At 53.9% G+C, this 27,535-nt stretch overlaps 2 protein-coding genes across 3 annotated transcripts; one reads left to right on the top strand and one right to left on the bottom strand.

Annotated features, from left to right (window-relative positions):
- Window positions 1-5,611: 5,611 nt before the first annotated feature.
- Window positions 5,612-10,443, top strand: NAB2 (NGFI-A binding protein 2; the record flags this gene model as incomplete). Of its 2 annotated transcripts, XM_080706368.1 has the most annotated exons (7): window positions 5,612-5,694; window positions 7,098-7,971; window positions 8,346-8,479; window positions 8,777-8,828; window positions 8,923-9,055; window positions 9,265-9,456; window positions 10,334-10,443. In XM_080706368.1, the coding sequence occupies 7 exons, from the start codon at window positions 5,612-5,614 to the stop codon at window positions 10,441-10,443; spliced, it is 1,578 nt and encodes a 525-aa protein (XP_080562494.1). The 2 variants fall into 2 exon arrangements, with proteins under 2 accessions (XP_080562494.1, XP_080562495.1); XM_080706369.1 differs by lacking the exon at window positions 9,265-9,456.
- A 1,771-nt stretch (window positions 10,444-12,214) lies between these two features.
- Window positions 12,215-25,020, bottom strand: STAT6 (signal transducer and activator of transcription 6; the record flags this gene model as incomplete). The annotated part of the gene is made up of 21 exons (XM_080706173.1): window positions 12,215-12,404; window positions 12,494-12,622; window positions 12,712-12,777; window positions 14,247-14,339; window positions 14,529-14,639; window positions 14,748-14,811; window positions 15,020-15,166; window positions 15,484-15,620; window positions 15,716-15,810; window positions 17,452-17,658; window positions 18,224-18,316; window positions 19,354-19,476; window positions 19,609-19,696; window positions 20,579-20,767; window positions 20,891-21,022; window positions 21,573-21,721; window positions 21,906-21,958; window positions 22,084-22,219; window positions 22,629-22,712; window positions 23,010-23,148; window positions 24,905-25,020. 21 exons carry the CDS (start codon window positions 25,018-25,020, stop codon window positions 12,215-12,217), a joined length of 2,541 nt encoding a protein of 846 aa, XP_080562299.1.
- Window positions 25,021-27,535: the final 2,515 nt, after the last annotated feature.

Raw genomic sequence — 27,535 nt, 5'->3', positions numbered from 1 at the left:
CAGTCAGCAACCACGTGTAAGTCTAGGTCAAGTTCTCTGCCACAAACTGAATCCAGGTTAGACTAGGTTGTGTTTTTTCATTGTGTGCTGCAGGTCAAACCCAGGAACTTGCACTAGGCAATTGCTATACCACTGAGATATAGGGTCGTTTTGTTTTGTGGTCCTGGGGGTTGAACCCAGGGGCGTTCTACCTCCAAGGTACATCCCCACCATTTTTCGCTTTTTGTTTTGAAACAAGGTCTTGCTATATTACTGAGGCTGTCCTCGAACCTGCAATCCTCCTGTCTCAGCCTCCCAAGTACTGGGATCACCACCAAGCCTGGCCTAAGACCTATTTCTAATCACTCCCACAACATTTTCCAGTTCCTCAAACATACAGTTGTGTTTCATTCTTCCATGTAAGTGCACATTCTGGTCTCTGACTTCCTTTCTTCCTGGAAATCTCCCATTCAACTGAAAATTCCGTGGACGCAGGTCTAAACCAGCCATGCGATCTCCTGTGCGATCCTGTCTCAGCCTCCCAAGCACGGGGATTACAAGCGTGCGCCACCACGCCCGGCTGAACCAACCACAGACACGTAGGTCACTTCCCGCTTCAAACTTCTGTCACCGTTTATACTCCTAGTCCTGCATTCTTTTGTTATTATTTTTTCATGTGGTATTTCCCCTTTTAGTCTACGTGTTCCTTACTGATGAAAGTTAGGAATATTTGTCTGAGAGGTGAGACATTTCTTATAAAAGAATTAACTTGAGTGGTGCATGCCTGTAATCCCAGTTACTCTGGAGGCTATGGCAGGATTGCCAAGTTCAAGGCTAGCTTGGGCAATTTAGTAAAACCATGTATCAAAATAAAAATAAAAAAGGGTTGGGGATATAGTTCAATGTTAGAGCACTTGGTTTCTATGTGTAAAACCCTGACTTCAATCACCAGCACCAGCACCAACACCACCAAAAGAAAGAAAAACTTTAAAAATAAAAAAGAGAAATGAGGCCAGGCGTGGCGGCGCACGCTTGAAAAGAGGATTGCAGGTTCGTGGCCAGCCTCAGCTACTTAGGTTCTCCACAACTTAGTGAGACCCTGTTTCAAAAATAAAAAATAAAAATAGAGCTGGGAGTGTAGCTTGGAGGTAGAATGCCCGAGTTCCATCCCCAAAGCCGAGAGAGAGAGAGAGAGAGAGAGAGAGAGAGAGAGAGAGAGAGGGAGAGGAAAAGATTTTAAAAAGAGGACTAAGCCGGGCGTGGTGGCCCACGCTTGTAATCCCCGCGCTTGGGAGGCAGAGACAGGAGGATCGCGCAGGTTCGAAGCCAGCCGCGTGCGCTGGCTTAGGAGACCCTGTTTCCAAATATAAAATGTAAAAAGAGGTCTGGGAGTGTAGCCCGGAGGTGGAAGGGCTTCCAGGAACCCCAGTACCACCAAAAAAAATAATAATAATAAAAAATAAAAAAAAAATTAAAAAAAAATAAAAAGAGGACTAAACTGAAGTCCAACACACTAAGACCATAAATTTTGACCTTATTCAAAGAGGGGGGGGGACAAAAAAGGATCACTTTTCTATTACCAGCAGGGATTTAGGTTTTCTACATATAGTCCCTCCTGCTGCTGTAGATGCTATTTATTGTTATCATTATTATTATTATTATATTATTATTATTTATTTTGGCATTGGAGATTGAACCCAGGGGTTTTCTTTTTTCTTTCTTCTTTCTTTTTTTGGTGGTACTGGGATTGGAACCCAGAGGCTTTCTTTCTACCTCCGGGCTATACTCCCAGACCTATTTTATATTTTATTTGGAAACAGGGTCTCACTAAGTTGCCGAGAGCCTCACTAAGTAGCTGAGGCTGGCTTCGAACGTGTGCGATCCTCCTGTCTCAGCCTCCCAAGCGCGGGGATTACAAGCGTGCGCCACCATGCTGAACCCAAGGGTTTTCTATCTCCAAGTTATATCCCGGGTCCTATTTTATTTTTTATTTTGAAGCAAAGTCTAAGTTGTTGAAGTCCTAACTAAATTGCTGAGGTGGACCTCAAACCTACAATCTTTCTGTCTCAGCCTTCCAAGTGCTGAGACAGAAAGTATGCATGAGGCACATGTACGCACAAGTGCACCCAACTCTCAGTGTGAATTAATTTATCAGAGATTTCAGAATGCCAAGGAGACAGCTGGGCGTGGTGGCATATACCTGTAATCTCAGTATTTGGGAGGCTGAGATAGAAGGATCACAGGTTCGAGGCCAGCCTCAGCAAAACAGTGAGATTCTCAGCAATTTAGTGAGACATTTCCAAACAAAAATTAAAATAGCTTAAGATGTAGTAGCTTTGAGATAAAAATGCCCCTGGGTTCAATCCCCAATACTACACACACACACACACACACACACACACACACACAAAACAAAAAAAAAACAAACACACACACACACACACACACACACACACGGAGGAGACAGACTTGTGGTGCTCACTTAAAACTAAAAGAAAAAGACACGGAAAACAAAAGTCTCCATTTAAACAACTCTGCCCAGGTTCGGTCCCTTTAGGAGTAAATCTGTGTAGACTGCCCTTTCCAAAGCTGCTCAGGCCTGTAAATAACATCATCAATTCATTCATTTCAGAGGGCCCACCAGACACCAGGCCTAATCTAGAGAGGTCTTGAGAGAGAAAACAATCCAGTAAACTGCAATGGTATAGGAAGCAGCCGGGGACAGGTGGGAGGAACTGGTTTTGCTTGGAGACTGGAGGTGGTCCAGGAAGGAGAGTGTCCGGGAAGGTGAGTTTGAGCCAAGCCTAGCTGAGTGAGTCGCATTTGGCACTGTGAAAACGTGGGGAGGAGGAGTGAGCGAAGCAATCTGCTAGCTGAAAATCTACACGTGCCTGGGAACCACACTCCTTCTGGTTTGCAGTATCCTCAACTCCTCTTCCACCCACTTCCTCCCCTCTTTCTTCAGTCTTTTCCCCCTTTGCCTGGAGAACTAGGACCAAGGGATACTGTTTCCTTTCCTGGATGAGGAAATCAAGGGAATTTTATACTGGTTAAATGAGATCGGTTGGGCTGCTCTGTGCGCTTTTGAGCACACTGAGGGCGGGGAAAGCAGGTGAGTCAGGTAAGGATGTGGTCCTGATGGGGGGGGGGGGCACTGGGGACCAAGGGGCCCCCGGTAGAAAAAGAAAACTTTGTGTTTGACCCCGCTCTCTTCGTGTCCCACCCCCTCACCTGTTTTTCTATAGTTTCTCCTGGACTCAGTCTCTCTCTTTCCTTCTGCTAAAGGCTGGAAATTCCTTGTTCTCAGCGGAAGGGAGTGGGAGGGAAGGCGGGGGTGGTAGGAGTGGGAGGGAAGCGGAGAACAGACATCTCAGCAGCTCCCTGCGGGGGCGCTCTGGGCCTCTGGCGGGGCCTGACAAGTCAATGATTTTTTAAATGTATATATTTTTAAATCCACACATAGGAGCCCCAATACAAGCCTTGAGAGACAGAGACACAGATATACAAGCTGTAAAGTAACATAAATACATAATCTAGGGGACCGTCAATAGCGTCTTACATTTGCGTGGCATTCTACACTGTACAGTTTCCACGCGCAGTCACAATCTTGAGAAACAGATACCAACGCTCCGTAGTTTCACTCTCACACACAGGTTCGCGCCGGACCCTTTCTGACTGTCCTGGGAAGGAAGCCGGCCCTTTCCGCGGGACTTTGCTGCCCGCCCTCCCCTGGCCGAGCCCCAGGACCCGGGAGTCCAGCCCTCGGAATCGCCTCCTCCCTCGTCCTTTCTCCAGGGTCCAGACCCGGGCGCTCAGCCCAGCAAGTTGCCCCCAGCCCGCCTCGCGCCCCACTGCGCCCCTCCGAGGCCGGGCGTGGCCCCCAGATCCCGGGCGAGGGGGGCGGTGGCGGGCGGGAGGGAGGGAGGGAGGGGGCGCCGAGCAGAGGCCGCGTGGGCGGAGGATGTGCGTCACGGGGAGCGGGGGCCGGGGCGGGCGGGGGCACGTGGAAACCCGGGGCCAGCGGCTGGCAGCCCAGACTCCAAAATTATCCGAGGGAGGCGTGGGGGAGGGGAGCCCCCACACCTCGGAGAGGGCTGGGAATATCTCCCGAGCTGCGCCGGGATGCAGGACGGGGCAGCGGCAGAGGGACGCCGCTCCTTCTTGCCGCCCCCTTAGTGTTTGGTGTTGAATGGGATGGAAACAAGAATTTGAATCGGACCTACTGAAACCCCCCCACCAATAACGCACATCCCCCCTCCCCCCTCCGGAGAAAGGAAGATGCCCTAGCTAGGCCGGAATGTGGAGCGAGCTCCAGCCCACGCCGCCCGCGCGCTGCCGGCGTCGCCACTCACGAGTGCGGAATGGCGGGGCGGGGCGAGGCTTCGGACTAGGGGGGGCCTTTGCCTGCGGCCAGCGCTCCGGATTCCGCCCACCTCCTGTCCCCCGGCCCGAAGCCCCTGCCTGCCCGCCCCCTAGTCCTTCTAGCCGTGGGCGGGAGTGTAATGGGAACCAGATGGGGCTGGGAGAAACCCAGGGGGAGGGGCGGCGGGGGGGGGGCTTGGCTCCTTGAAGATGCCCCTCCCTCTCGCTCTTCCGCTGGGAGTCGAGCGGGACACTCGGACTCCTCGGTCCCCTACGCTCTCCAAGGAGCAGCGCCCCATCCTCAGCAAATAGGGTGCTTCGAGTAGGGCAAGGCAGGGTGTCCCCATCGCTGCTACCCAGACCCGATTCACTAACCAGTGCGCGCCTAAGTGGAGGTTCCTAGCATACCCCGCTCCAGCCCTATTCCCCCAACTCCGGCGCCTGCCGCGGAAGGGGTGGAGAAAGTCTGGGTTTCCGAGAGTGGCCCCTTCAAAGTACTTCTGGGGCTGGAGGGAGGCGCGGAGAGACCCGCGCGCTCCGCTCCCCGCCTGCCTCAAGTGACAGAGGGGCGCCCCGCACCCGCGCCGCCGCCAACTTCGCCCGGCTCACTCCTAACGAGCACACGAGCCGCTCGGCGGGCCGTAGTTGTTTGGACGCGAGTGCACGTACGTGCGCTTCGCTCCGTCTTTGTGTGCCTGCGCTCCCAGCTCGAGGGGCAGGGGCGGAGGGGGAGCAGGCCTGGAGCCGGCGGGGCGCTCACGTGGGCACGTGGGCGCCGAGAGGGCCGGCTGTGCCTCCGGCGTAGGCGGCCGCAGCGACCTCGCCCCGCCCGCCGGGTCCCCAAGCGCACCCTCCCCGCCCGGCCCCGGTCGCCCCGGCCCCCGCCCCCGGCCCACACCGCCTCCCCCGAGCCTCCTCCCCTCTCCACCCCTCGGCTGCGGCGGCTCCGCAGCCCCGCGGCCCCGGCGCCCGCCCCCAGCCCCCGCCCCCGGCTCTGCCCACGCCCTCCTCCCGCCAGCCCGGAGCCGGCGCAGCGCCGGGCCTCGCTCCCCGTGCGTCCTGCGGGGGCGGAGGCGCGGAGAGGCGGCGAGCGCAGCCGGGGAGGGGGGGCAGAGGCGCAGACAGAGGCGCGGAGGATCGGAGAGAGGACGCGGAGGGAGGGACGGAGCCTGGACAGCGGTGGACACGACACCGTCGGGCCGAGCGTGGTGCGCAGCAGGCTCCGAGCGCCGGGCATCGAGAGGGGCTGCCGGGTGGTCTCCAGCCGTCCATGCACAGAGCGCCCTCCCCCACCGCCGAGCAGCCGCCGGGCGGAGGGGACAGCGCCCGCCGGACCCCGCAGCCCAGACTCAAGTTAGTGGGCAAAAGGAGGCGTCAGGGAGCGGAGAGGGGTGGAGCTGGACTGGGGAATGGGGTCCGGAGGGTGGAGGTCGAGGAGGACGCGGGGAAGCGGGACGGGGGTGGGGGGTGGAGACTGATGGGAAAGGGGGTGAGTCTTCGAATTGGGGGACCCTGGAGAGACATGAATGTGGCGAAGCTGTATACGAAAACGTACTGTCCCGTCCTCCATTCCAAATTTACTCTGTGGGCATGACCTGGCATGTGAGCCCCCTGCAAAGAATGTGGGATCCCCCCCAGGAGTCCCCCAGTGCCAGGGTGAAGCCCGGGAATTCTAGCTGGCAACAGTGAGGGGAGGGGGCACGACTGGCCCCGTTCGTCGCGGGTCGAGCGCAAACGGTGCCCAGGTCCGCGAGAAGCCGGCGGCTTTGAGTTCAAGGGAGCATCCGCGGGGCTGCAGGAGGCTGGGCATGCGGCCGGCGGCCCTTCCCGTATTTGACCCTTAGTGCACAGCGTGGGGCGGGGGGAGTTTCAGTGTGCAGCCCCTCCCTCAAGAGCCCTTGAGCGACGCTCCTACTCCCCTAGAAGGTGTGGGTGGAACATAAAGGAGAGGAAAGTAGGCGGGAGCCCCCAGGCGGTTTTCGCCCACAGACGCCGCCACTGTGGGAGTGTGTGGGTGGAACGGCCCCAGAGCAGAACAATTGAGGTGTCCCTCCCCTCCCCCATCGCTTGAGCTGAAGGGACAGGCTGCCTGAGCCGGCGAGGAAGGGTACCTGTGGGGCCCTGAGCAGCCTGGGCGGGGGTCTTGGAAAGAGAAAGGTAAGGTGCATCAAGAATGCCTAAGCCCCCTGATCCGAGGGAACACTGAAAGGAGAGGAACAGGGAAGGGCCACACCCCTCCCTCCTAGTTACTTGGAGGGAGTGAAGGTGACCAGCAGTAACCCCCCCACCGGTGTCCACTGTGGGTAGAAGGGGGGGTCCTGTGTTCACCTGAGTTTGGCATGTCCCGTCAAGTGGTATTGAGACTGCTGGGTGTTTGGTGTGGAAGGGGAGGATTGTGTTTGTAGGGAGGAGGAGTTCTGTCCCAGCCTTCCCAGGGGCTGATGGCTGGTGGGCCTTAATGCTCAGGTCTTCTTACCATAGACCAGAAAGGACAAAGTAAAGATGGGGAAGAGTCTGACTCCTTCAGACAGGACCGGGTTTTGGCGACTCTAGCCAATCTGCATTGGCATGGCTGTGTTTCCAAGCAGTGCCTGATTCTCTCATAGTTTCTGCTCAGCCTTGGGCACTGGGCAGAGAGAGCATTCTAAGGAGCGGGGGAGAAGAGGAGGCAGGAAAGAGAGGACGATTGTTAGTGTGGGTTGGTACCCAGCAGGGGCACTTGCACTGACTGCCTCTCTCGTGCCCCTCCTTCTCAGGGCCAGTGCCCGCGCCATGGCACTGCCTCGGACGCTGGGGGAGCTGCAGCTGTATCGGGTCCTGCAGCGCGCCAACCTCCTTTCCTACTACGAGACCTTCATCCAGCAGGGAGGGGACGACGTGCAGCAGCTGTGCGAGGCGGGTGAGGAGGAGTTCTTGGAGATCATGGCACTCGTGGGCATGGCCACCAAGCCTCTCCATGTCCGACGCCTGCAGAAGGCACTGAGAGAGTGGGCCACCAATCCAGGGCTCTTCAGCCAACCAGTGCCTGCTGTGCCCGTCTCCAGCATCCCGCTCTTCAAGATATCTGAGACTGCGGGTACCCGGAAAGGAAGCATGAGCAATGGGCATGGCAGCCCAGGGGAAAAGGCGGGCAGTGCCCGAAGTTTTAGCCCCAAGAGCCCCCTTGAACTTGGAGAGAAGCTGTCACCACTGCCTGGGGGACCTGGGGCAGGTGATCCCAGGATCTGGCCAGGCCGGAGCACCCCAGAGTCTGACGTTGGGGCAGGAGGAGAAGAGGAGGCCGGTTCACCCCCCTTCTCCCCACCTGCAGGGGGAGGAGTCCCTGAGGGGCCTGGGGCTGGAGGGATGGCAGCAGGTGGGGCTGGAGGTGGTCCAGATCGCCTGGAGCCAGAGATGGTGCGCATGGTGGTGGAGAGCGTGGAGAGGATCTTCAGGAGCTTCCCGAGAGGCGATGCTGGGGAGGTCACGTCCCTGCTAAAGCTGAATAAGAAGCTGGCACGGAGTGTGGGGCACATCTTTGATATGGACGATAATGATAGCCAGAAGGAAGAAGAGATTCGCAAGTACAGCATCATTTATGGCCGCTTCGACTCTAAACGGCGGGAGGGCAAGCAGCTCAGCCTGCACGAGGTGAGGACTTGAGTTTTCTCAGAGCCTGAGTCTCAGTCCACTCACCTCTGAGGATTCCTGTGTCCTCCAGATGTTTCAGTGCCCCTTGAGCAGACCCTAGCCCCTGCCCTCTGCCCCACACACCCCTCGCCCAGCTGCTGCAGTGCCTTCAGTCTCAACTGGGGGGAGCAAAGGCGCACTCAGGACCCCACTGAGGGGAAGGCGGCCTGGGCATTCCTAGGAAGCTGTGCGTGCTGACCTCTGGCTTCCTCCCTCAGAAAGCTCCTTTGTGTCATCCAGACAAAGCAGGGCTCTCAGAGATGGGTTTCTGATGGTGAAGGTGTGATGAGGTTTGGATTAGGGGTGTTAGGATTCTGTCTGTCCTTCCTCCACAGCTGACCATCAATGAGGCTGCTGCCCAGTTCTGCATGAGGGACAACACACTCTTACTTCGGAGGGTGGAGCTCTTCTCTCTGTCCCGCCAGGTGGCCCGAGAAAGCACCTACCTGTCTTCCTTGAAGGGCTCCAGGTGAGACCCCTCCCCAGGTCCTTCCTAGGTTAGATTTCAGGCAAGGAGTAGGATCGTGTCCTAACTTGAGGCAGCTCTAGGCCTGCTTCCTATCCACCTGCATGTGCTGCCCTTGGCCGAGTTAGCTTGTCTGGGATCTGATTCCTTCCCCCCAACCCCCCTCCAATAAGTGACTGAGCTGAAGATTCGATTCACTTAAGAGTTTTTAGGTACTGCCTGCCCTGGTCAGATTCTGTGCTCTGCCCAGCGCGTGGCTCTCCCCAGCCTCACACACTTTGCTCTTCTCCATCTTTGCAGGCTTCATTCTGAAGAATTAGGAGGCCCCCCGCTGAAGAAGCTCAAGCAGGAGGTACATTCTCCAGGGCGCTGTTGGTATGGAACAGCCTGCCCCAACCCCACTCCCTTATGGGTCCTCATTTCCCCCCCGTTTGGTGCATCCACAGGTGGGAGAACAGAGTCACTCTGAAATCCAGCAGCCTCCCCCAGGCCCCGAGTCCTATGCAGCCCCGTACCGCCCCAGTCTGGAGGAGGACAGTGCCAGCTTGTCTGGGGAGAGTCTAGATGGACATTTGCAGGGTGAGTATACATCAGAACTCTTCTCTCTCCACTGTGGGGAGGCGCGGGAGGGCGGGCAGGTGGGAGGATGGATCCAGAAGCCGCTGCCTGGAACAGGGTCGGGAGGCTTGGCTGGAGGGGGACAGCAGGGCCTTTGGGTGTGGCTGTGTGGTTGAGGGTGGGGTTCCATTGGCTGCAGCCCCTTACCTGACCAGTGCCCATGCCCACAGCTGTGGGGTCGTGCCCAAGGCTGACGCCGCCCCCTGCTGACCTGCCCCTGGCATTGCCAGCCCATGGGCTGTGGAGCCGCCACATCCTGCAGCAGACACTGATGGATGAGGGGCTGCGGCTCGCCCGCCTCGTCTCCCACGACCGAGTGGGCCGCCTCAGCCCCTGTGTGCCTGCGAAGCCACCTCTCGCAGGTGAGGCAGCCAGCAGTGCTGTCCCAAGCACCCTAGTCACCCAGGCCCTAACTAGCAATCCTGGCGTCCTGGGATGGGGTGGGGGGAGAAGAGAGAGTTGCTAGAGAGGGTAGTAGAAAGGGCCTCTAAGGAGGCTTCAAATGGAGAAGACCCTGCGGGGCTGTTTGCACCGGGGAGGGTTGCACCCTAATGGAGGTCTGTGAAGGGGACCTAGGGCCAGCGAGAGAATGGAGAATAGGGTGTGAAGGTGGGCAGTACGGAGCTACCAGGAAGGGAAGCTTGTCTAGAACTTGCATTAATGCAGACCGGTGGAGCAGGCTGGGAGTTGTGGGGATGGGGTACCCAGCCTGGAAGCAGAGGAGCCCAAAGAGGGGGTTGCTTTGTGTGTGGATAGGAAAGGAGGGAGTGGGCCGGCAGAGGGCTGGGCAGCGGCTGGGCTGAGAGTGACGCAGCAGACAAAGCCACCAACCCTGGCTTGGTATTTTTAAACTGTGCGTGGGTGGGAAGTGGGGGCGGGGACTGGAAAGGGGGCTCTTCTTGAGGGAGGAGCTGGGAGGCTGGCTTCCTGTGTTCCCCTGATTTGGTTACCAGAAAACTTAGGGGGGCAGTGGCAGGGTGGGAGGAGCCTTGGAGGGGGCCAGAGATGAGTGGGGGTGGCAGAGCCTCAGAAGGGGGGAGAGGGAGAGGTCAGAGCCAAACCACCCCCGCAGCTCCTGACAGAACCAGAAATTCCAGCAGAGCAGAGGCGGCAGAGACAGAGAGATACATACACAGAGAGCTCTACACGGCCACAGAGGGGAGGGGGCTGCACACACTCGGGTGTGGAACCCCCAGGACACATGCTCTGGGCCTGACCTGTTGTGTCTTTTCCCTGCAGAGTTTGAGGAAGGGCTGCTGGATCGATGCCCGGCCACGGGACCCCACCCCACACTGGTAGAAGGTCGAAGGAGCAGTGTGAAAGTGGAGGCTGAGGCCAGCCGGCAGTGAGGGAGGACTGACCCAGACTTGTGGCTGACACATCCTCACACTTCATCCCCGGATCCAGTCACCACCCCGGCCTTGCGCTGCCCTTCTCCTGCCTCCCCACCTGCTCCATGGGCACAGGACTATGGGGCTTCAAGCAATAACGAGCGGGGGCCTGGCGAGAAGACACAAGAAGGGTGTGTGGTGCCCCCTCACCTGCCCAGGACTGGGGCAAGGACTCCTGCCTCCTGGACGGCTGGAGCTCTCCCCTCCCTCACACCACACACTTCCACTCTCTCTAGGTGGCCACCAGTGGTGTGAGTGGTTGGACTCAATTTGGACATGGGGGAAGGGAGACTTCCCTTGGAAGGTCCAGCAGATAAAAATGGCAACATTTCCCCAAGAACTGGGGGCCTGGGAACACTGGACCCTCCCACTCCCCATTTTTGTGCTTCTAGTTTGTTTCTTTAATTTAACAAGTGCTGCCGTTTGCCCATCCATTCTCCTCTCCCCTCCATGTCCTCAGCAGCTCTTCCCTCCTGCCTTCTGGGGGAGGTGGTTTGGGTGGGGGGGTATCGGTCCACTGGCCCCTGGGAGGCCTGGGTTAGATTCAAGGTTTTCCTGGGCTGAGCCAGATCGCAGCACCTGTCCGAACACTTAGAGCGTCTTTCTTTTCAGATTGTGTACAGTAGATTATTTATTTTGTTATTTTGGAATAAAATTTATTTTATGGCTTAGGATCCATGACCCCCCCCCAAAAAAAAAAGGGAAGAAGGGTGGCATGGGGTGGGGAGTGGAGGGAAACTGGCAGTGGATGGGGAAACAGAAGAGAAGCAGTGGACACGCCCCCCCCCCCATGTCCTGGAGGGCCAGGCAGCAAGGCCTGCACCTGCTCTTACCCCCTGCTCCGGGCAGAACTGAGGGTGCCGAGCCACTGAAGCTATAGCCATACACAGGTGTCGCAGCCGCATAGACCCACCCGGGTATAGTCACACTCAAAACGGCATTTGGGTTAGCATAAGTTAGGCCAGCACACTAGCTGATGTCTTGTTCAATGTCTTAATATTTCCAAATGTGTGTTATCTCACAATCAAAAGCAGATAGGCACATGTTCTACATGGTCATACAGTGAACCTGTGATATGTCCTGATACACTGACAGGTCTCAGGTACACACACTTACACATAGCTGCATACTCTCATCTGTGTACCAAAGGCCTCCATCAGACTAGCAAGAAGTTGGGGCTTTGTAGGATTTTTTAACATGGGCAAAATTCATGTCAGTAACCAGCTATCTAGATCTCTCCTCCTATTCTGGGTCCCTGAATTGCTTCCCCATGGTGCCAGGGCTGGGACCCAGGCCCGTGCCCTCTGTCCCTGGAATCTAGTGCAAATGTTCGTGCCTGGGCGCATGTTTCTGTATGTGGGCCTCAGGTCCTGGCTGAGTGGAGAAGCCCTCCGTGCCCTAACCTGCGCCTGCACCAGCCCCACCCTCCTGCTCAGCCCCATTCTCCACAGAGAGCGGTGTGCGCTATGGGTGCAGGCATGTTGGAACATGTCTCGCTCGGGAGCCTGGGCTGCTTTTCCAGTGCTGAAATGGGTGGGGGTGGGGGGGCAGTGGTATATGGAAGGAAGGAAGGGGCAGAGTGACGTCTCCCTATTGCGCATTGTCCTGGCAAGGTTTTTCCTCCTGACGGAGTAGCTGGACTGGGAGGCACCTGTATATGGGATCTGGAGCAGGTCTGTGGAGACAGGAGCAGAGCTGTCTCTGGGCTTCCCCCATCCCCCAGCTTCCATCACCAACTGGGGTTGGCCCTGAGGTCCAGATGGGACATTGAGATCCCAGACTGCCCATAGGGAGAGGGCTGCAGGAGGGGCTGGGGTCCCAAGGACCCTCCCCCTGCCTCTCCTTGGCCCTCCAGGATGAGCTTGGTAAGGTCCTGTTCAGTGGGAGGCAGCAGAGGAGGGAACATGTCTTCACCGTCCCTGTGGGGAGGAAGGGGAAAGACAGTGGAGTAGGCACAGCACCCACTCCCTTAGTCCCCACCCAGCCGCCACCCCAGCCCACCACTCACCAGGTGCCCCGGAGGAACCCTCCCACGGGCTGGCTTAGACAGCTCTCTTCAGCCATGTTCACATCTGGGCAGCGCAGGGCCTCAGGGCTGGACACAGCATGCTCCTGAGATTGACAGGGCAGCAGGCCTCTGCCAGGGACCAGAAAAGGAAATGAGAGAGAGCGGGGTGAGGCCAGGAAAGAATGGGAAGCCTGGGCTCAGGAGGGCTTGTCACTCACTGGGGGCGAGGCTGGTCGAAGGGCAGGTTCAGCGGGCTCAGACTGGGGGGCATCTGTAGGTGTGGCCTGGAAGCAGGAAGGAGGACACTGCCAGAGGAAGGAAGGCTGCACAGAGGCGGGGTGTTGCAAAGTCAAGACCACTGAGAGAAAGCACCGTATCCTGACATAGCTGCCCACTGACTGCATGGCCTTGGGCAGCCCGTTTCTGTGCTCCAAGCGCTGTCTGAATCGTAAGATGGGGTAGGGGAAGCCTTGTGTGGTAGTACACACTTGTAATCCCAGTGTTTGGGAGGCTGAGACAGGAGGATCACAGGTTCCAAGCCAGCCTCAGCAGCTCTTAGTGAGGCTTTCAGCAATTTAGCAACCCTGTTTCCAAATAAAACATAAAATAGGTCTGGGCATACAGCCCAGAGATAGAAGGCCTTTCTTTGGATTCTGAACTTGATCCTCCAGTCCCCACCCTCACCTCCACTCCACAGAGGTAGTGCTCTTAGTCCTTGGCTAAGAGGTAGTAAGCACCTGAGCGTTACTTGGGGAAGAAAAATGTCTATGCCATGTCAAGCCTGAAACAGATGAATAAAGCAAAAACTGTACACAGCAGTTGGGGGTGTCTGGTAAAGTGCATGCTTAGCACGCATTAGGCTCTGGGTTCAAACTCCAGCACTGCAATACATACATACATACATACATACATACATACAGCAGATAAGTGACAGTGGATTTTAGAGGCAGAAGTAAAAACACTATCATAGCACCTGCTGTGAGCCAGGTAAGATGCTCAGCTCTACACATACTTGTTTTGTTTTGTGGCACTGGGGATTGAACCCTGGGGCGTTATACACCCCGGCCCTATTTTTATTTGTGAAATAGGGTTTTGCTAAGTTGATGAGAGTCTCACTACTTGTTGAGGTTGTCCTTGAATCTGTGATCTTCCTGTCTCAGCTTCCCAAGTATTGGGATTATAGGCATGAGCCACAACACCCAGCTGTTTTTTGGTTTGTGTTTTGTGGTTTTTTTGTTTGTTTTTGTTTTGTTTTTGCGGTACTGAGGATGGAACCCAGGGCCATTCTATCTCTGAGCTATACCTCCTGCCCTCTTTTTATTCTTTATTTTGAAACAGAGTCTCACTGACTTGCAAAGGGCCTCACTAAGTAGCTGAGGCTGTCTGTGAACCACGATCCTCCTGTCTCAGCCTCCCAAATATTGGGACTCCAAGCGTGCGCCACCACGCCTGGCTCCAATTATTTTTTGTTTGAAAACAGGGTCTTGCCAAGTTGCTCAGAGCCTTGCTTAGTTTCTGAGGCTGGCTTCAAACCTTACATCCTACTGTTCAGCCTCCGGAGCACTGGGATTACAGACAGGTGCCACTGCATCTAGCTCAAGTGGTCTGGATCTCACCTCCCCCCATCACACCACAAGTGGACAGGGAGAAGAAGCATGTCCACCCTGCTACCTCTCCCCTCGCACAAGCCAACACCTGCACCTTGCAGTATAGGATGCTGTCCCCATTCCATCCCCCACGGGTTCTGACTTACTCCTGGAAGGCTGGCAGCACACTGACAGACTCTTCTGGAGGGAGGCCTTGATACGAAGGGATGGAGTGGGAGTGTGGGGGGTACACCTGGGGCCTGGGGAAAGAAAGAAGACCTCCTGATGGCAGCCCTTCCCTTGCACAGCCCCACACCCTGCCTTGGGAAGGGAAATCCTTTCATGGAAAAGAAAATCCTCTGCTTCGGCTCCCAGTTGCCACTCTCCTAGCTGCTCATGCTGAAGGCCCTCTGCATGGGCCACTTCCCTCTGTCTCTCAAGCTCCTTACGCCATATCTGTGCCGAGCTGCATGCTCATGGAGGAATCAGAAGCCATTCCAAGATCATAAGAGGACACCATGGGAGGCGCCTGGGGCTCCGGAGTGGGGAGAGGCTGGTCCCTGGAGGAGAGGCAGGAACAGGTGACTGAGAAGGGTTGGGGATGCCATTCCTTCCTGCAGGTAAGCACCACACCCAGCTCCCACCCACCATCCACACTGCACGCTCACCGCTCCACAGTCATCTTGATGATAGCTGGGACATAACCCCTGCCGTCCTTCCCCATCTGTTCAGCTGTTGTGAGAGGGAAAGGAGAGTGTCGAGCGTCCCAGGGTTAGGGAGAAAGGGTGGTGCAAAAGGGAAAGGCGGATGGGCAAGTAGAAGAGAGGCTACAAAAACAGGGAGGGAAGTTGGGGATGACATATGGCAGGCAGGAAGAGGGGTGCAGCTGGGAGCAGAGGAGGGGAACAAGACAGAGTCAGAGCTTGAAACTTTAGCTCACGTTTATAATGGCTCCGGAAAGCCTCATCCTTGGGTTTCTTGGGGTAGAGGTTTCTGAGCTGAGCAAGATCCCGGATCCGGTCTCCCAGTGAACGAATAGACAAGTCTTTGGCAGAGAACGGCTGAATGTTCTCAATCTGTGGGGAACCTAGAGTAGGAATGAGATCCTGGGTCTCCTCTATCTAGACTTCCCCTTCCCCACCACGGGGCCTATTCTCAATCCACCAAGGCAAGAGAAAGTAGACCTGCCTGGGAGTCCTGAGGGAGGGAGACCTGCTGTCTCCACTGCCATGAGCTTACAGGGAGACATGGAAGTTTAGGCTACAGAAGAAGGAAGAGAAGTTGGACCTAAGGAAAAACTTCCTGAAGATCAAGTTGGCATCAAGGAAGCCCAGACATTTCCTTCCCAGAAGAAACCCCAGCGAGCATATGAGCCAGGCAGAAGACCGGCTGGGGTGACCTCACCATCCGGGCCCCGGATGACGTGGGCAATGGTAATGCCCCCAATCTCTGAGTCACTGAAGCGGAGGAGGAAGGTTCCATCGGGCTCGTTGAGAAGGAGACTAGTGACATACTGTTTACTGATGAAGCCGATGATCAACCTGGTCCGGATGAAGGAGAGGATGAGGGTGTGGTACTGGATGTGGAGAGAGAGCCAGAGGTGCAGTTGCTCAGGCTACCTGGGGCAGGGACTCACCGGTCTGACCAGTAGCTCCGGAGACAGCGTTTGGTGAGGTCCAGGACACCATCAAACCACTGCCAAAAGGTGAAGCCGCGGCCCAGCAGGATCTCCTGCAGGGTGGTGGGAAAGCTGGGGTGAGTGGGGTGGGGGAGAGTCAGAGCTGGAGCCTGGTCAGGGCAGGTACTGGATTGTGACTGCCCACAGGGCCAACATGCTTACCACATGCTGGGCATTATTCCAAGCTTCCTGTATATTAATTCATTTGGTCTTTACAAAGCAATGGAAGGCGCTACTATAACAATCCTATCTTGCAGGTGATGAAATGGAAGCCCAGAAAGGTCAAGTGACTTGTGCACATGCACACAGCTGGCGAGGTGGAGTTGGGACTTAAGCCCAGGTGGTGTGGTTCTGGAGCTGCTCATGTCCATTATGCTAAACCCTGTCCTTCTGGAGGCCTGACAGAGATGGTGCCCAGAGCAAAGTGACTTGCTGGAGGTAACTGCCCTTTCCTTTTGCTAACATGTCCTCTGGTCATGTGGGCTTCTCTTTCTTCCTTTTTTTTTTTTTTTTTTTTTTTTGGTGGTACTAGGGGTGGAACCCAGGGACTTTCTGCCTCCAGGCTATACTCCCAGACCTGGCTTTTTCTTTCTTTCTTTCTTTTTTTAAGAGTACTGTGTTTACCCAGCTGGGTGTCAACTGAGACACCAGATCTCTTTCTTCCCTCATTCTTGTAACTACCCAGTCCTGAGCCACTTCATTTTGGAGGCAGTAAAGTACAGTAATTAAGAACAAGGTGTGAAGCCGGGTGTGGTGGCACATGCTTGTAATCCCAGCATTTGGGAGGCTGAGACTGGAGGATCATGGTTCACAGCTAGCCTCAGCTACTTAGTGAGGCCTTTTGCAACTCAGTGAGACCCTGTTTCAAAATAAAGAATGTCACTAGGAGGTAGAATGCCCCTGGCTTCCATTTCCAGTACCACAATCAATCAATGAATCAATCAATCAATAAAATATAAGGCTGGGAGTATAGCTTTGAGGTAGAATGTTTGATACCCAGCATCACAATAAAAATAGTAATAATAATGATAAATAAGTAATTAAATAAGTTAAATAAATAAAAAAGGGCTGGGGTGTAGCTAAGAGGTAGAATGTCCCAGGACAAAGAGAAGAGGACAGGAGAGGAGAGGAGAGGGAGGAGAGAAGAGAGAGAGAGAGATGGGGTTCCATCAGCACGCCCTTCGTCTGTTGTGAAAGCTTAGACAAACTTTTAATCTTTCCAAGCACAGGGTGCTCATCTGTAGCAGAACAAAAATAGCACCTACCTCAAAGGGATATTGGGAGGATTAAGTGAGATAACATACATGAAGTGTGAAACGTGCTGGCACGGCAGTGGTGTTACCGCACATGTCCCCATGGGATTTCACCCAGTTTTTGCAATAGGGACTATTTTCCCAGTGGGTGAAAGTCGTTTTTAAATCAGAGCTCTATTTACACATATTTGGGTGAATCTTGCAAGTCACCAGTAAAGAGAAAGGACAGAAGGCCCCAGACCAGAACTTGAGAGATGGCAGAGAATGCAGCCTCTGGGTGACCCCAGGGTAGGTTTTCCTGTGTGGGCCTCGGCAGAGGCCCTCTAGATGGACATGACAGGGCACTGTGAAGACCCCAGCAGTCTGTCCCTGGGCAGAGGCCGAGGAGACCTTGAGGATGAAGCACTTGTGGGTGGGCGGTGCAAAGAGCAGGGGAATGACCTTGTTGAACTGTGACCAGGACACAGAACGGTGCTGAAAAGCCTCCACGCTGAGGCTGTTGTCATTGAAGATCTTCTGGGCCAGAAAGAGGAAGTGCTCTGGGAGCAGCCCCTGTCTGGTCCCCACCTCAGCCATGAACTTGAGGTTCAGAGTTTCACACATCTTCTCCCATGGCACCCGCTCCGCCACCACGAAGGGCACACGGTCCTGCGGGAAAGGAGGGAGGAGTGAGCACCTCGGGCTGTCCGTGTGTCTTCCTCAGGCGGCTTCGCCCTTCCCATGTGCTGCACCTGCCCAGCCTCCTGGAATTGTCTCCTGAGCTGCCTCACAAACCTGGGGCTTTCTCAGCTGTAGTTTCTGGTGCTACGACATGACAGTGGTTAAGACTGGGATGAAAAAGAGATCAGAAGCCTCAAAGCAGGCCCATGAGAAGGAGTTAAAAGTCACCAGCACAGCCAGACATGGTGGCACAGGCCTGTAATCCCAGAAGTTGAGAGGCTGAGACAAGAGGATCAAAGGTTTGAGACCAGCCTCAGCAAATAGTGAGACTCTCATCAACCTAGCGAGAACCAGTTTCAAAATAAAAATAAAATAGGATTGGGAATGTAGCTCAGAGGTAGAAAGCCTCTGGGTTCAATCCCTAGTACTGCAAATGAATGAATGAATGAATGAATGAATGAATGAATGAATGAATAAATAAGTGTATGTCACCGGCACTTGAACATGTTAGAACCCACCCTGCCCCTGCCCCACACTCTAGGTCTCTCCTCACCATTTCAGAGAAGGCATTGTCCCACAGGATGGTGGCTTTGGCATTGTTGTCTTGGTTGCCGTGGACGATGACTACCAGGGGCAAAGACAGAGCCTGAAGGGGGAAGAAGAGGCATCCCTCCTTAATAGAGCAGGAGGCTTCCTCAGGGAGCTTGCCCAAGCCTGCGGGAGTTCCTGGGCTCCTAGGACATGGAAAGCTCGTGGCAAGCTAGTAACCGCTCGCTGAAGCTCACTCAGGACCTCGCTGCAGAGAGGTGATTGTGAGTGGATGCTGTGACACCAGACTTCCAGGGCTCAAGTACCAACGTGACAGTCAGCAGTGGAGTGACGTACTGTCTCCCTGTGACCCAATGTCCTTATCTATAAACTGAGGCCAGTAATAGTACATGTTCTATGTTTTGTGAAAACCTAATGTGTGTATATAAGCACATCACTGAAAATGATGTCCTGGTGTATAAAAAGGTCCTCGATAAGAATTCATTGCTACAAAGCTGGGCGTGTGGTGTACACTTTTAATCCCAGTACCTGGGAGGCTGAGACAGGAGGATCCGGGTTCATGGCCAGCCTCAGCTACTTAGCGAGGCCCTCCACAACCTAGTGAGACTCTGTTTCAAAATAAAGAATAAAGCCGGGCGTGGTGGCGCACACTTGTAATCCCAGCATTCGGGAGGCTGAGACCAAGGATCGCGGTTCGCAGACAGCCTCAGCTACTTAGTGAGGCCCTCTGCAACTCAGTGAGATCTGGTTTCAAAATAAAGAATAAAAAATAGGGCAGGGGGTATAGCTCAAAGGTCAAATGGCCCTGGGTTCCATTCCCAGACCCGCCAAAATAAATAAAGAAAGAAAGAATAAAAAACAGAGCTAGGGGTATAGCTCAGAGGTAGAATGCCCCGGGTTCCATCCCCAGTACCACAAAAAGAAAAAAAAGAAAAAATAATAAAGAATTCATTGCTACGTATTACTATTTCCTGGATGTGCACTCTGGTCCTCCTTTTCCTCACGCACCCTGGCCCCACCCCGTGCGTGAATCCCAGACCCACAAGGCATGGGGCAGGCAGCTGGAGAGGTGAGGATCCAGGGCCCAGCATGAGGCCTGGAGGGAACTGGGGCCCCAGACTCGGGCTGTCTCACCTGGAGCTGGACGGGGAGTTTGTTGGGGCCCAGCAGGAAGCTGGTGGAGAAGAGCACAGCACACTTCTCCTCGGTGACAGACTCCGTGCCCTTCCGCTCACACCGCTTGATTTTCTTCAGGAGCTGAGGGGTTGGGGGTGGAGGAAGGAGAGCAAAGGAGCAGATGTGAGAACAGAGGGCTCTTTTCTGCGGCTCCCAGCATCCTCTTCAGGGAGAGTCCCACAGTCCGAGGATGCAGCCCACTGGAGCCCTCACCAGGTTCTTGAACAGGGCGGAGCAGCAGTTCCCAGGAATGCTGTTCTCCAGGGGCACCGTGTTGTTGATGATCTCCCCGGTGCTCTCTCTGCCAGGGGGTCAGAGTGTGAGCCAGCTGATCCCAGCTGGACCAGGTGTGGCGAGGAGCCCAAGTCCACAACAGGGGAATGGTGCAGACGACCACTGTCACAGGCCACAGGCCTCCATGTCCCTGCTTGGGTTCTTTATGGGTGTGTGTGTGTGTGTGTGTGCGTGCGTGTGTGCATGCACACACATGCATGTGTCTGCACTGGAAATTTCACCCAGGGCCTTACACATGATGACCACAAAATTTTATAACCAATTCACACAGCCAACCTCCTGCTTGGGTTGTTTGTTTGTTTGTCAATACGGGAGTTGAACCCTGGGTATACTACCACTGAGCTACACCTCCAGCCCTAATATTTTTTATTTTTTGGTGGTACTGGGGTTCCTGGAAACCCTTCTATCTTTGGGTTACACTCCCAGATCTATTTATTTTTTTTTTTAATTTGGAAACAGGGTCTCTTAAGCCAGTGAGGTTGGCTTCGAACCCGAGGGATCCTCCTGTCTCCACCTCCGAAGCTCTGGAATTACAAGTGTGGTCACCACTCCCGGCTATTTTTTTTTTTTAAACAGGATCTCACTAAGTTGCTGAGGCTGGCCTTGAACCTTTAATCCTTCTGTCTCAGCCTCCTAAGTACTGGAATTACAAAGGAGGGAGCTCGGCCAAATATCCCCAGTTCCTGCTTGGGGTCTTAAAGGAGGAGTCCTCATCTTGGCTAAATCCAGATGGACTGGGTCCCTCCCCTTCCTCTGCCCTGACCACTCAGGGTCCCCACACCTCATGGGCCTCCTCCCTCACTCCTGTACTCTGTGATGCTAGTCACCTTGCTCTTTTCTCCTCCATCACCATCAGGCCTTGTCCAGCCCAGGCCCAGCCCCTGCTTACGTTCCAGCCCCAGGCCCTTGGGGCACGCTCAGCTCCCTTGCTTGCTTCTCAGTAACCATGTCGGCCCTGACCAGTGGAGTCTTAGCTGGGGACCCCAGGAACCGTAGGCCCAGCAGAAATCGAACGCCAGCCTGGAACTTGGTCTGAGTCTTCAGAACCTGGGGGGGCTGCTTCTCCACCAGGAAAGAGCTGGGCAGCATGAGGAGGACACAGGGGAGTTAGGGCTGGGTCCCTCCTGGTGCTCCTCCCAACTCCAGCCTTCCTTCCTGGAGGGCTCTGCTCTGGGCCAGGCCGGGGTCTCATGGGGCATACCTGGTGACAAGGGTTCGCAGGACTTCATCCAGCTGGCTAAGCAGCGACGCCCGCGTCTGGGGCTCAAGCTCCCCTCCAGCTGCCCCTATCTCCTGCTGTAGCTGGGAATAAATGTCCACCAGGCTCTCACACCTGGGGCCAGGACAGTGGTCAGGGGGCACAGGATTCAGGCTGCCTGCTCTGGCCCAGACCCTCTTCTCCTGAACCCAGGGAGAAAACAGGATACTGTGTGCATAGGGGTGGGGTGGGGTGGGCAGGGGGTGACTGAAAGGCACCTGGGGTGAAGGGGACTCTGGGACCGCCTTGACTCCCAGAGGGTGGCTCATTCTCAGGGCTTAGATGTCCTGTGGAAACCTGCTGCCTCTTCCCCAGGACACCCAGCACCTCCAGGTGCCTTGGGGCAAACTGGAACATGTTGCCACCCAACAGACTAAATAGAAAAAGCTTTCTTCTGGGCATGGGGCTGGGAGGAAGACGAGCCCCTGCTCGTGACCCCTCAACTGAGCTCACTTGTACAGGATGTGACCTGAACAACTGTGCACAGCCCTCCTGGAACTGGATTCTCTGAGTCTTGGCACACTCCCGAGACTCCCTCCTGGCTCCTTTCACACCTGGGCATTCTCCAGCGGGGACAGCAGTGTACCCTCCCTGTGTGTCCCCTTCCCCATCAGCCAGGCCCAACCTCTTCTGCAGTGCTGCCAGACTCTCCTCAAAGAGTGCACCGTTCCCTGCCAGCTGCTGCTGCCGCTTCCAAATCTGGATCCTCTTCAGCACCAGGGCCTGGGCTGCCTCCAGCTCCCCAGCCGTCTCCTGCAGCAGCCTGGCCAGGGCCTAAGACAGGGAGGGGCCTGAGTGGGGCCTGAGCCAGGGCCTCTTCATCCAGCTTCTGGGGACTGAGCTCTCTTCTCACCTCCCGGCCATTCCCTCCACCTCAGTCTGCGTCTTGCTGAGGTCTAACCTTGGTCCTCCCAAACACACTCTGCGCTCAGTCTCCACCTCTCGGCCCATTACTCACCTCACTTGGTCCAGTCCCTTTGCCAGGAGTGTCTATCAAGCTGTGCAGAGACACTGAAGGTGGGGACAGAAACCAGGGATGCAGAAAGAATGGAGGTTCAGTCAAGGCTGAGGTCCAGGGGAGGATTAGTCCCCCCACACTGCCCAGAACCTCTCAGGGCTCCAGCTGCAACCCCTACCTTGGCCAGCCTCAGTCTGCTGCAGGGCTTCTCGAAGAAGGCGAGTCTCCCCGACTCGGTGCTGCAGCCTCTGCAGGGCTGTGCTAAACTTAAGTTCTTCCTGCCTCCAGTGGAAGGGCATTGGCAGGTGGCGGAACTACAGAAGGGATGGATGCCAAGAGGTGAGACACTCTGCCCATCCCTCTATACCCGCCTCCACTCTGCTCTGCAAAAAAGCAGATAGACCACTTCCTTCTGCTGGCCCCTCTCTTCCTTTTAGCAATTCTGCCTGGCTTTTTGGAATCTCCTGGGATATGGTCTTTCTCCTGGCAGACCCAGTTCTTTATCTCGTGTTCTGTCCTGCCCAGGCCTCACTACCCTCACTCCCTTACTTGAAGCTTCTCTGAACTTGCCTTGGGGTTCACTTTGACCCAGAAACTTCCTTTAGTTGTCCTGGGCCTAGAATACTAAGCCTTTCCTGTGTTTCAAATTCTTTCTCATTTCTCATGGCTCTGGCTAAAGCCCTAGGGAACTGAGTTAAGGTAGGAGGCAGAGTATCACAATACCTGTTCCATAACAGCTTTCTTCTCCCCTTGAAGTACTTGTCTGAGAGTGGCCACCAGCTTCAGGGGGTCCCTCTGATATATGCTCTGTGGAAGTGACAGTGGTGGGCAGTTAGCCTGGCTCTTCGCCGTGTCTTCTCCCCCTTCCTCTCCAGGCCCCATTCGCACACGCACCGAAAGGCAGCACAACTGTAGTCTCTACAAGTTTCATGGATTTGCATGCTTTTAAAGTCTGTTTTGCATGCTAGCTAGCAACTAACCACAGGAACACCATTTCACTTCCAGCATCCTCCAACATCCAAACAACTTTCTCGGAGCATCCAATGCTCACTTCAGCTGGGCCTCAGCCCCACCCCAGCCCCACCCCTTCCCCTCCTGCCCTACCTCCAGGGTGCTGATGTGTTGCAAGATGGCGCTCCCCTCCCCCTGCTCCTCTGCACAAGCCTGAAGACGCTGGACAGTGGCTGAAAGTAGGGCGCTGGCCATGTTGCAGCAGAAGGCATCTGAGCCAACCAGGAACTCCCTGTGGGAAGATGAGGATGAGCCTATTGAACTACAGGGCTTCCTCAGCTCTCCTGACCCTCCACCACCTCGAACAGCCCAGTGGTCTCTTTCCCCTCCTCTTCTCCATCTAGGTCATCTGAAGCTATCGACCAAGCTGCCCAGTCTTCTATCTGTTATGAGAAACGCCTCTGCCCCAACCTGATCCCCTCCCCCCACTACTACCTTCCTCCTCCTCCTCCTCATTTTTCTTCTCTCTACTAGAGATTTTTTTCTTCCTCATGCATGCTAGTCAAGCACTCTACTATTGAAGAAGACATTATTATTATTATTATTATTATTATTATTATCATTAGGGATTAAACCCAGGGGCATTCTACCTCTCAGCTACACTCCTAGACCTTTTCATTTTTATTTATATTTTGTTGGTCCCACTAAATTGCTTAAGGTCTTACTAAGTTGCTGAGGCTGGTCTTGAACCTGCAATCCTCCTGTCTTTGCATCTCAAGTACTGGGGTTACAGGCAGGTGCTACTGTGCCAGACATTATTTTTATGGAGACAGAATCTTGCTAAGTTGCCCAAGCTAGCCTCAAACTTGCAGTCCTCCTGCCTCTGCCTTCCGAGAAGCTTGGGATTACAGGTGTGCACCACTACATCAGATCTGACTTTCCTTTGGGGCTCTGCCTCATAAGAGGTGGGGTGTCCATGTGCCAGCATGCATAGTCCAGTCTTTTTTTCTTTTTTTGGTACTGAGGATTGGACCCAGGAACTTTCTACCTCCAAGCTACACCAATAGGTTTATTTTATTTTTTCAGTGGTACTGGGGTGGAACCCAGGGGCTTTTCTACCTCCAGGCTATACTCCCAGACCCATTTTATACTTTATTTGGAAACAGGGTCTCACTAAGTTGCTGAGAGCCTCACTAAAGTAGCTGAGGCTGGCTTCGAACCTACAGGATCCTCCTGTCTCAGCCTCCCAAGTGTGGGGATTAAAAGCATGCACCACCACGCCTGGCCACCAACAGGTTTATTTTATTTATTTATTTATTTACTTATTTATTTATTGTGTGTGTGTGTGTGTGTGTGTGTGTGTGTGTGTGTGGTACTGGGGTTCCTGGAAACCCTTCTACCTCCAGGCTACACTCCCAGACCTATTTTTATACTTTTTAAATTTGGAAACAGGGTCTCTTAAGCCAGCACGGCTGGCTTCGAACCCTCGTGATCCTTTTGTCTCCGCCTCCCAAGCTGGGGATTACAAATGCGCACCACCACGCCCGGCAACAGGTTTATTTGGAAACAGCTGCTTACTAAGGCTGGCCTTGAACCTGCATCTTCCACCATGCCCAGCTGTTTTTTGTTTTTGTTTTTGTTTTGCAGTACTGGGAATGGAAACCAGGGACATTCTACCCCCGAGCTATATCCCCAGCCTCATTTTTTATTCTTTTTTTTGAAACTGGGTCTCAATGAGTTGCAAAGGGCCTCACTAAATAGTAGCTGACGCCGTCTGTGAACCACAATCCTCCTGTCTCAGCCTCCAGAATGCTGGGATTACAAGTGTGCACCACCATGCGGGGCTCCCAGCTCTGGTTTTTTTGAAGTAGGGTTTCCCTAAGTAACTGCACTCTGGCCTACAGTCTAATCTTAATGGGACACAACCTCTCTGCTTAGTCTAGGCTCCAGACAAGAAATAACAGGCCCCTAGTTTTGAATTCCATGGACACAAGGGTGAATCGAAAGAGGGCAGAGGAGTAAGAAAGGGCATGGGCAGCAGGACTCACCAGGGTTGGTTCTCTAGCCATTCACCCAGGAGATGTCGCAGGTGTTGGGGAAAGTCAACGTAGAGCCGCTGCAGTTTTTCTGGGGACATCTTGGAGATTAGACCCCACAGAGACATGATCTGGGGTTAAGAAGGTGCCTGGAAGAGAAGAACAAGGCCACTCTCTCTGAGAGGCACCCAGGAAATGTGGCATAGTTTCTGGGCAGCCCTGACCTCCCAGAGACTGCCCCCACTGTTACTCATGGCTGGGCCACCTCAACCATGAGCACCCTTGGTCAGTACCCGAGACAGGGTGACACCTTGAGTGGTAGGTACAGGCAATGGAGGTGAGAAGGGCTGAGTTGTCAGAGGGGCAGGATGAAAAGAAGACAGCAGGCAGCAGAGAAAGAGTTCCCATAAAGCCAGGCGTGGTGGTGCACACTTGTAATCCCAGTACTTGGGAGGCAGGGACAGGAGGATCACAGGTTCTTGGCCATCCTCAGCTACTTAGTGAGGCCCTCTGCAACTCAGTGAGACAGTTTCAAAATAAAAAATAGGGCTAGGTGTGTAACTTGGAGGTAGAATGCCCTTGGATTCAATCCCCAGTACTGCAAAAAATATATAAATTAGGTATAGGAAGAAATTAACAGCAATAATATTAATAAAATAGAAAAATTACAACAGTTAACTACAATAAGTTATTTATAAGCTTATGAATCATCTATTTCTGATATTTCCCATTTAATATTTTCAGAGCGTGGTTTCCCGCAGGCTAACTGAAACCATGGAAAGTAAACTGTGGATAACGGCAGCTATTGTACACAAAAGCCGTAAAGCTGGAGCTGTGCCATCGAAGGCAAGTGTGGAAGGCTTGGAGCCACTGCTTCCACTTCTCTCTCCACCTCTTAACCCCAAAGGCATCTAGTAAAAGTCTCTCAAAATTCTAGGGCTCAGCCAGTGTGATGGCACATACCTGTAATTCCAGTACTTGGGAGGCTGAGACATGAAGATCACAAGTTCAAGGCCAGGCTCAGCAACTTAGTGAGACCCTCTATCAAAAATAAACAAATAGGGCCGAGCGTGGTGACGCATGCTTGTAATCCCCGCACTTGGGAGGCAGAGACAGGAGGATCGCGCAGGTTCGAAGCCAGCCATGCTGGCTTAAGAGACCCTGTTTCCAAATAAAGATATAAAAAAATAGGTCTGGGAGTGTAGCCCGGAGGTAGAAGGGTTTCCAGGAACCCCAGTACCACCAAAACAAAAACAAAAACAAAACAAAACAAAACAAAACAAAAAATAAACAAATAGGGATGGGGATATAGCTCAGTGGTAGAACACTTGCCTATAGTACGTAAGACTTTGGGTTCAACTCCTAGCACCACAAAAATAAAAAAATAAATAAACAAACAAACAAATAAGAGTTGTGGCATATGCCTGTAATCCCAATACCTGGGAGGCTGCAACAGGAGGATCAGAGGTTCAAAGCCAGCCTCAGCAACATAGTGAGACTCTCAACAACTTAGCCCATTTCAAAATTAAAAATAAGGCTGGGGTGTAGCTCAGAGATAGAATGCCCCTAGGTTCAACCCCTAGTACCACAAAAATAAAAATAAAAATAAAAAATAAGATAAAATAAAAAGGGTTGAGCGTGGTGATGCACTCTTATAATAGCAGTACTTGAGACAGGAGGATTGCAGGTTCAAGGCCAGCCTCGGCAACTTAGCAAAACCCTGACAAAATACAAAATGGAAAGGGCTGGGGGTATAGCTCAGTGGTAGAGTACCCCTGTGTTCAGTCCTCAGTAACACACACACACACACACACACACACACACACACACACACACACATTCTAGAGCTCCTTGAGGTCATTGTTTTGTTTTGTTTTTTGCGGGTCTGGGGATGGAACCCAGGGGCATTTGACCTCCGAGCTACACCCCCTGCCCTATTTTTTTATTCTTTATTTTGAAACCGGGTCTCACTGAGTTGCAGAGGGCCTCACTAAGTAGCTGAGGCTGTCCGCGAACTGTGATCCTCCAGGTCTCAGCCTCCCGAATGCTGAGATTACAAGCGTGTGCCACCACACCCAGCTTTTTTTTTTTTTTTTGGTGGTGGTGGTTGTACTGGGGTTCCTGGAAGCCCTTCTACCTCCGGACTACCTATTTTTAAATAATTTTTTTATTTGGAAACAGGGTCTCCTAAGCCAGCAAGGCTGGCTTCGAACCTGCGCGATCCCTGTCTCAGCCTACCAAGTGCGGGGATTACAAGCGTGCACCACCACGCCCGGCTCCTTGAGGTCATTTGAAAACCACCAGGCTAGATGATGAAGAGGATGGCAGAGCGATAATAACTACTATTTACTATGCACTTACTCTGTAGGAGACATGAGACGGTGTTTTATGTTGTCTTTCTCCCTTTATCTTTCTTTCTTTCTGTCTGTCTGTCTGTCTTTCTGTGGAGCTGGAGATTGGACCCAGGGCCTTGTACATGATAGGCAAGTGTTTTTCCACTGAGCTACCCCTCCCCCAGCACATCACAACCATATTATTATCCCCTTTCATAGATGAAGAAACTGAGGCTCAAGAAGGTTCTCAGTATCCCAAAGCCACCGTCAAGAAAGTTGGAAACCAGGCTGTGAATCTGAGTGGGGATTA

This window comes from Muscardinus avellanarius (assembly GCF_963383645.1).
Source record: "Muscardinus avellanarius genome assembly, chromosome: 11".
NCBI lineage: Eukaryota > Metazoa > Chordata > Mammalia > Rodentia > Gliridae > Muscardinus > Muscardinus avellanarius.
Note: the sequence above shows the minus strand (reverse complement) of the source record. Positions and strands in the feature narration are given on the sequence as shown.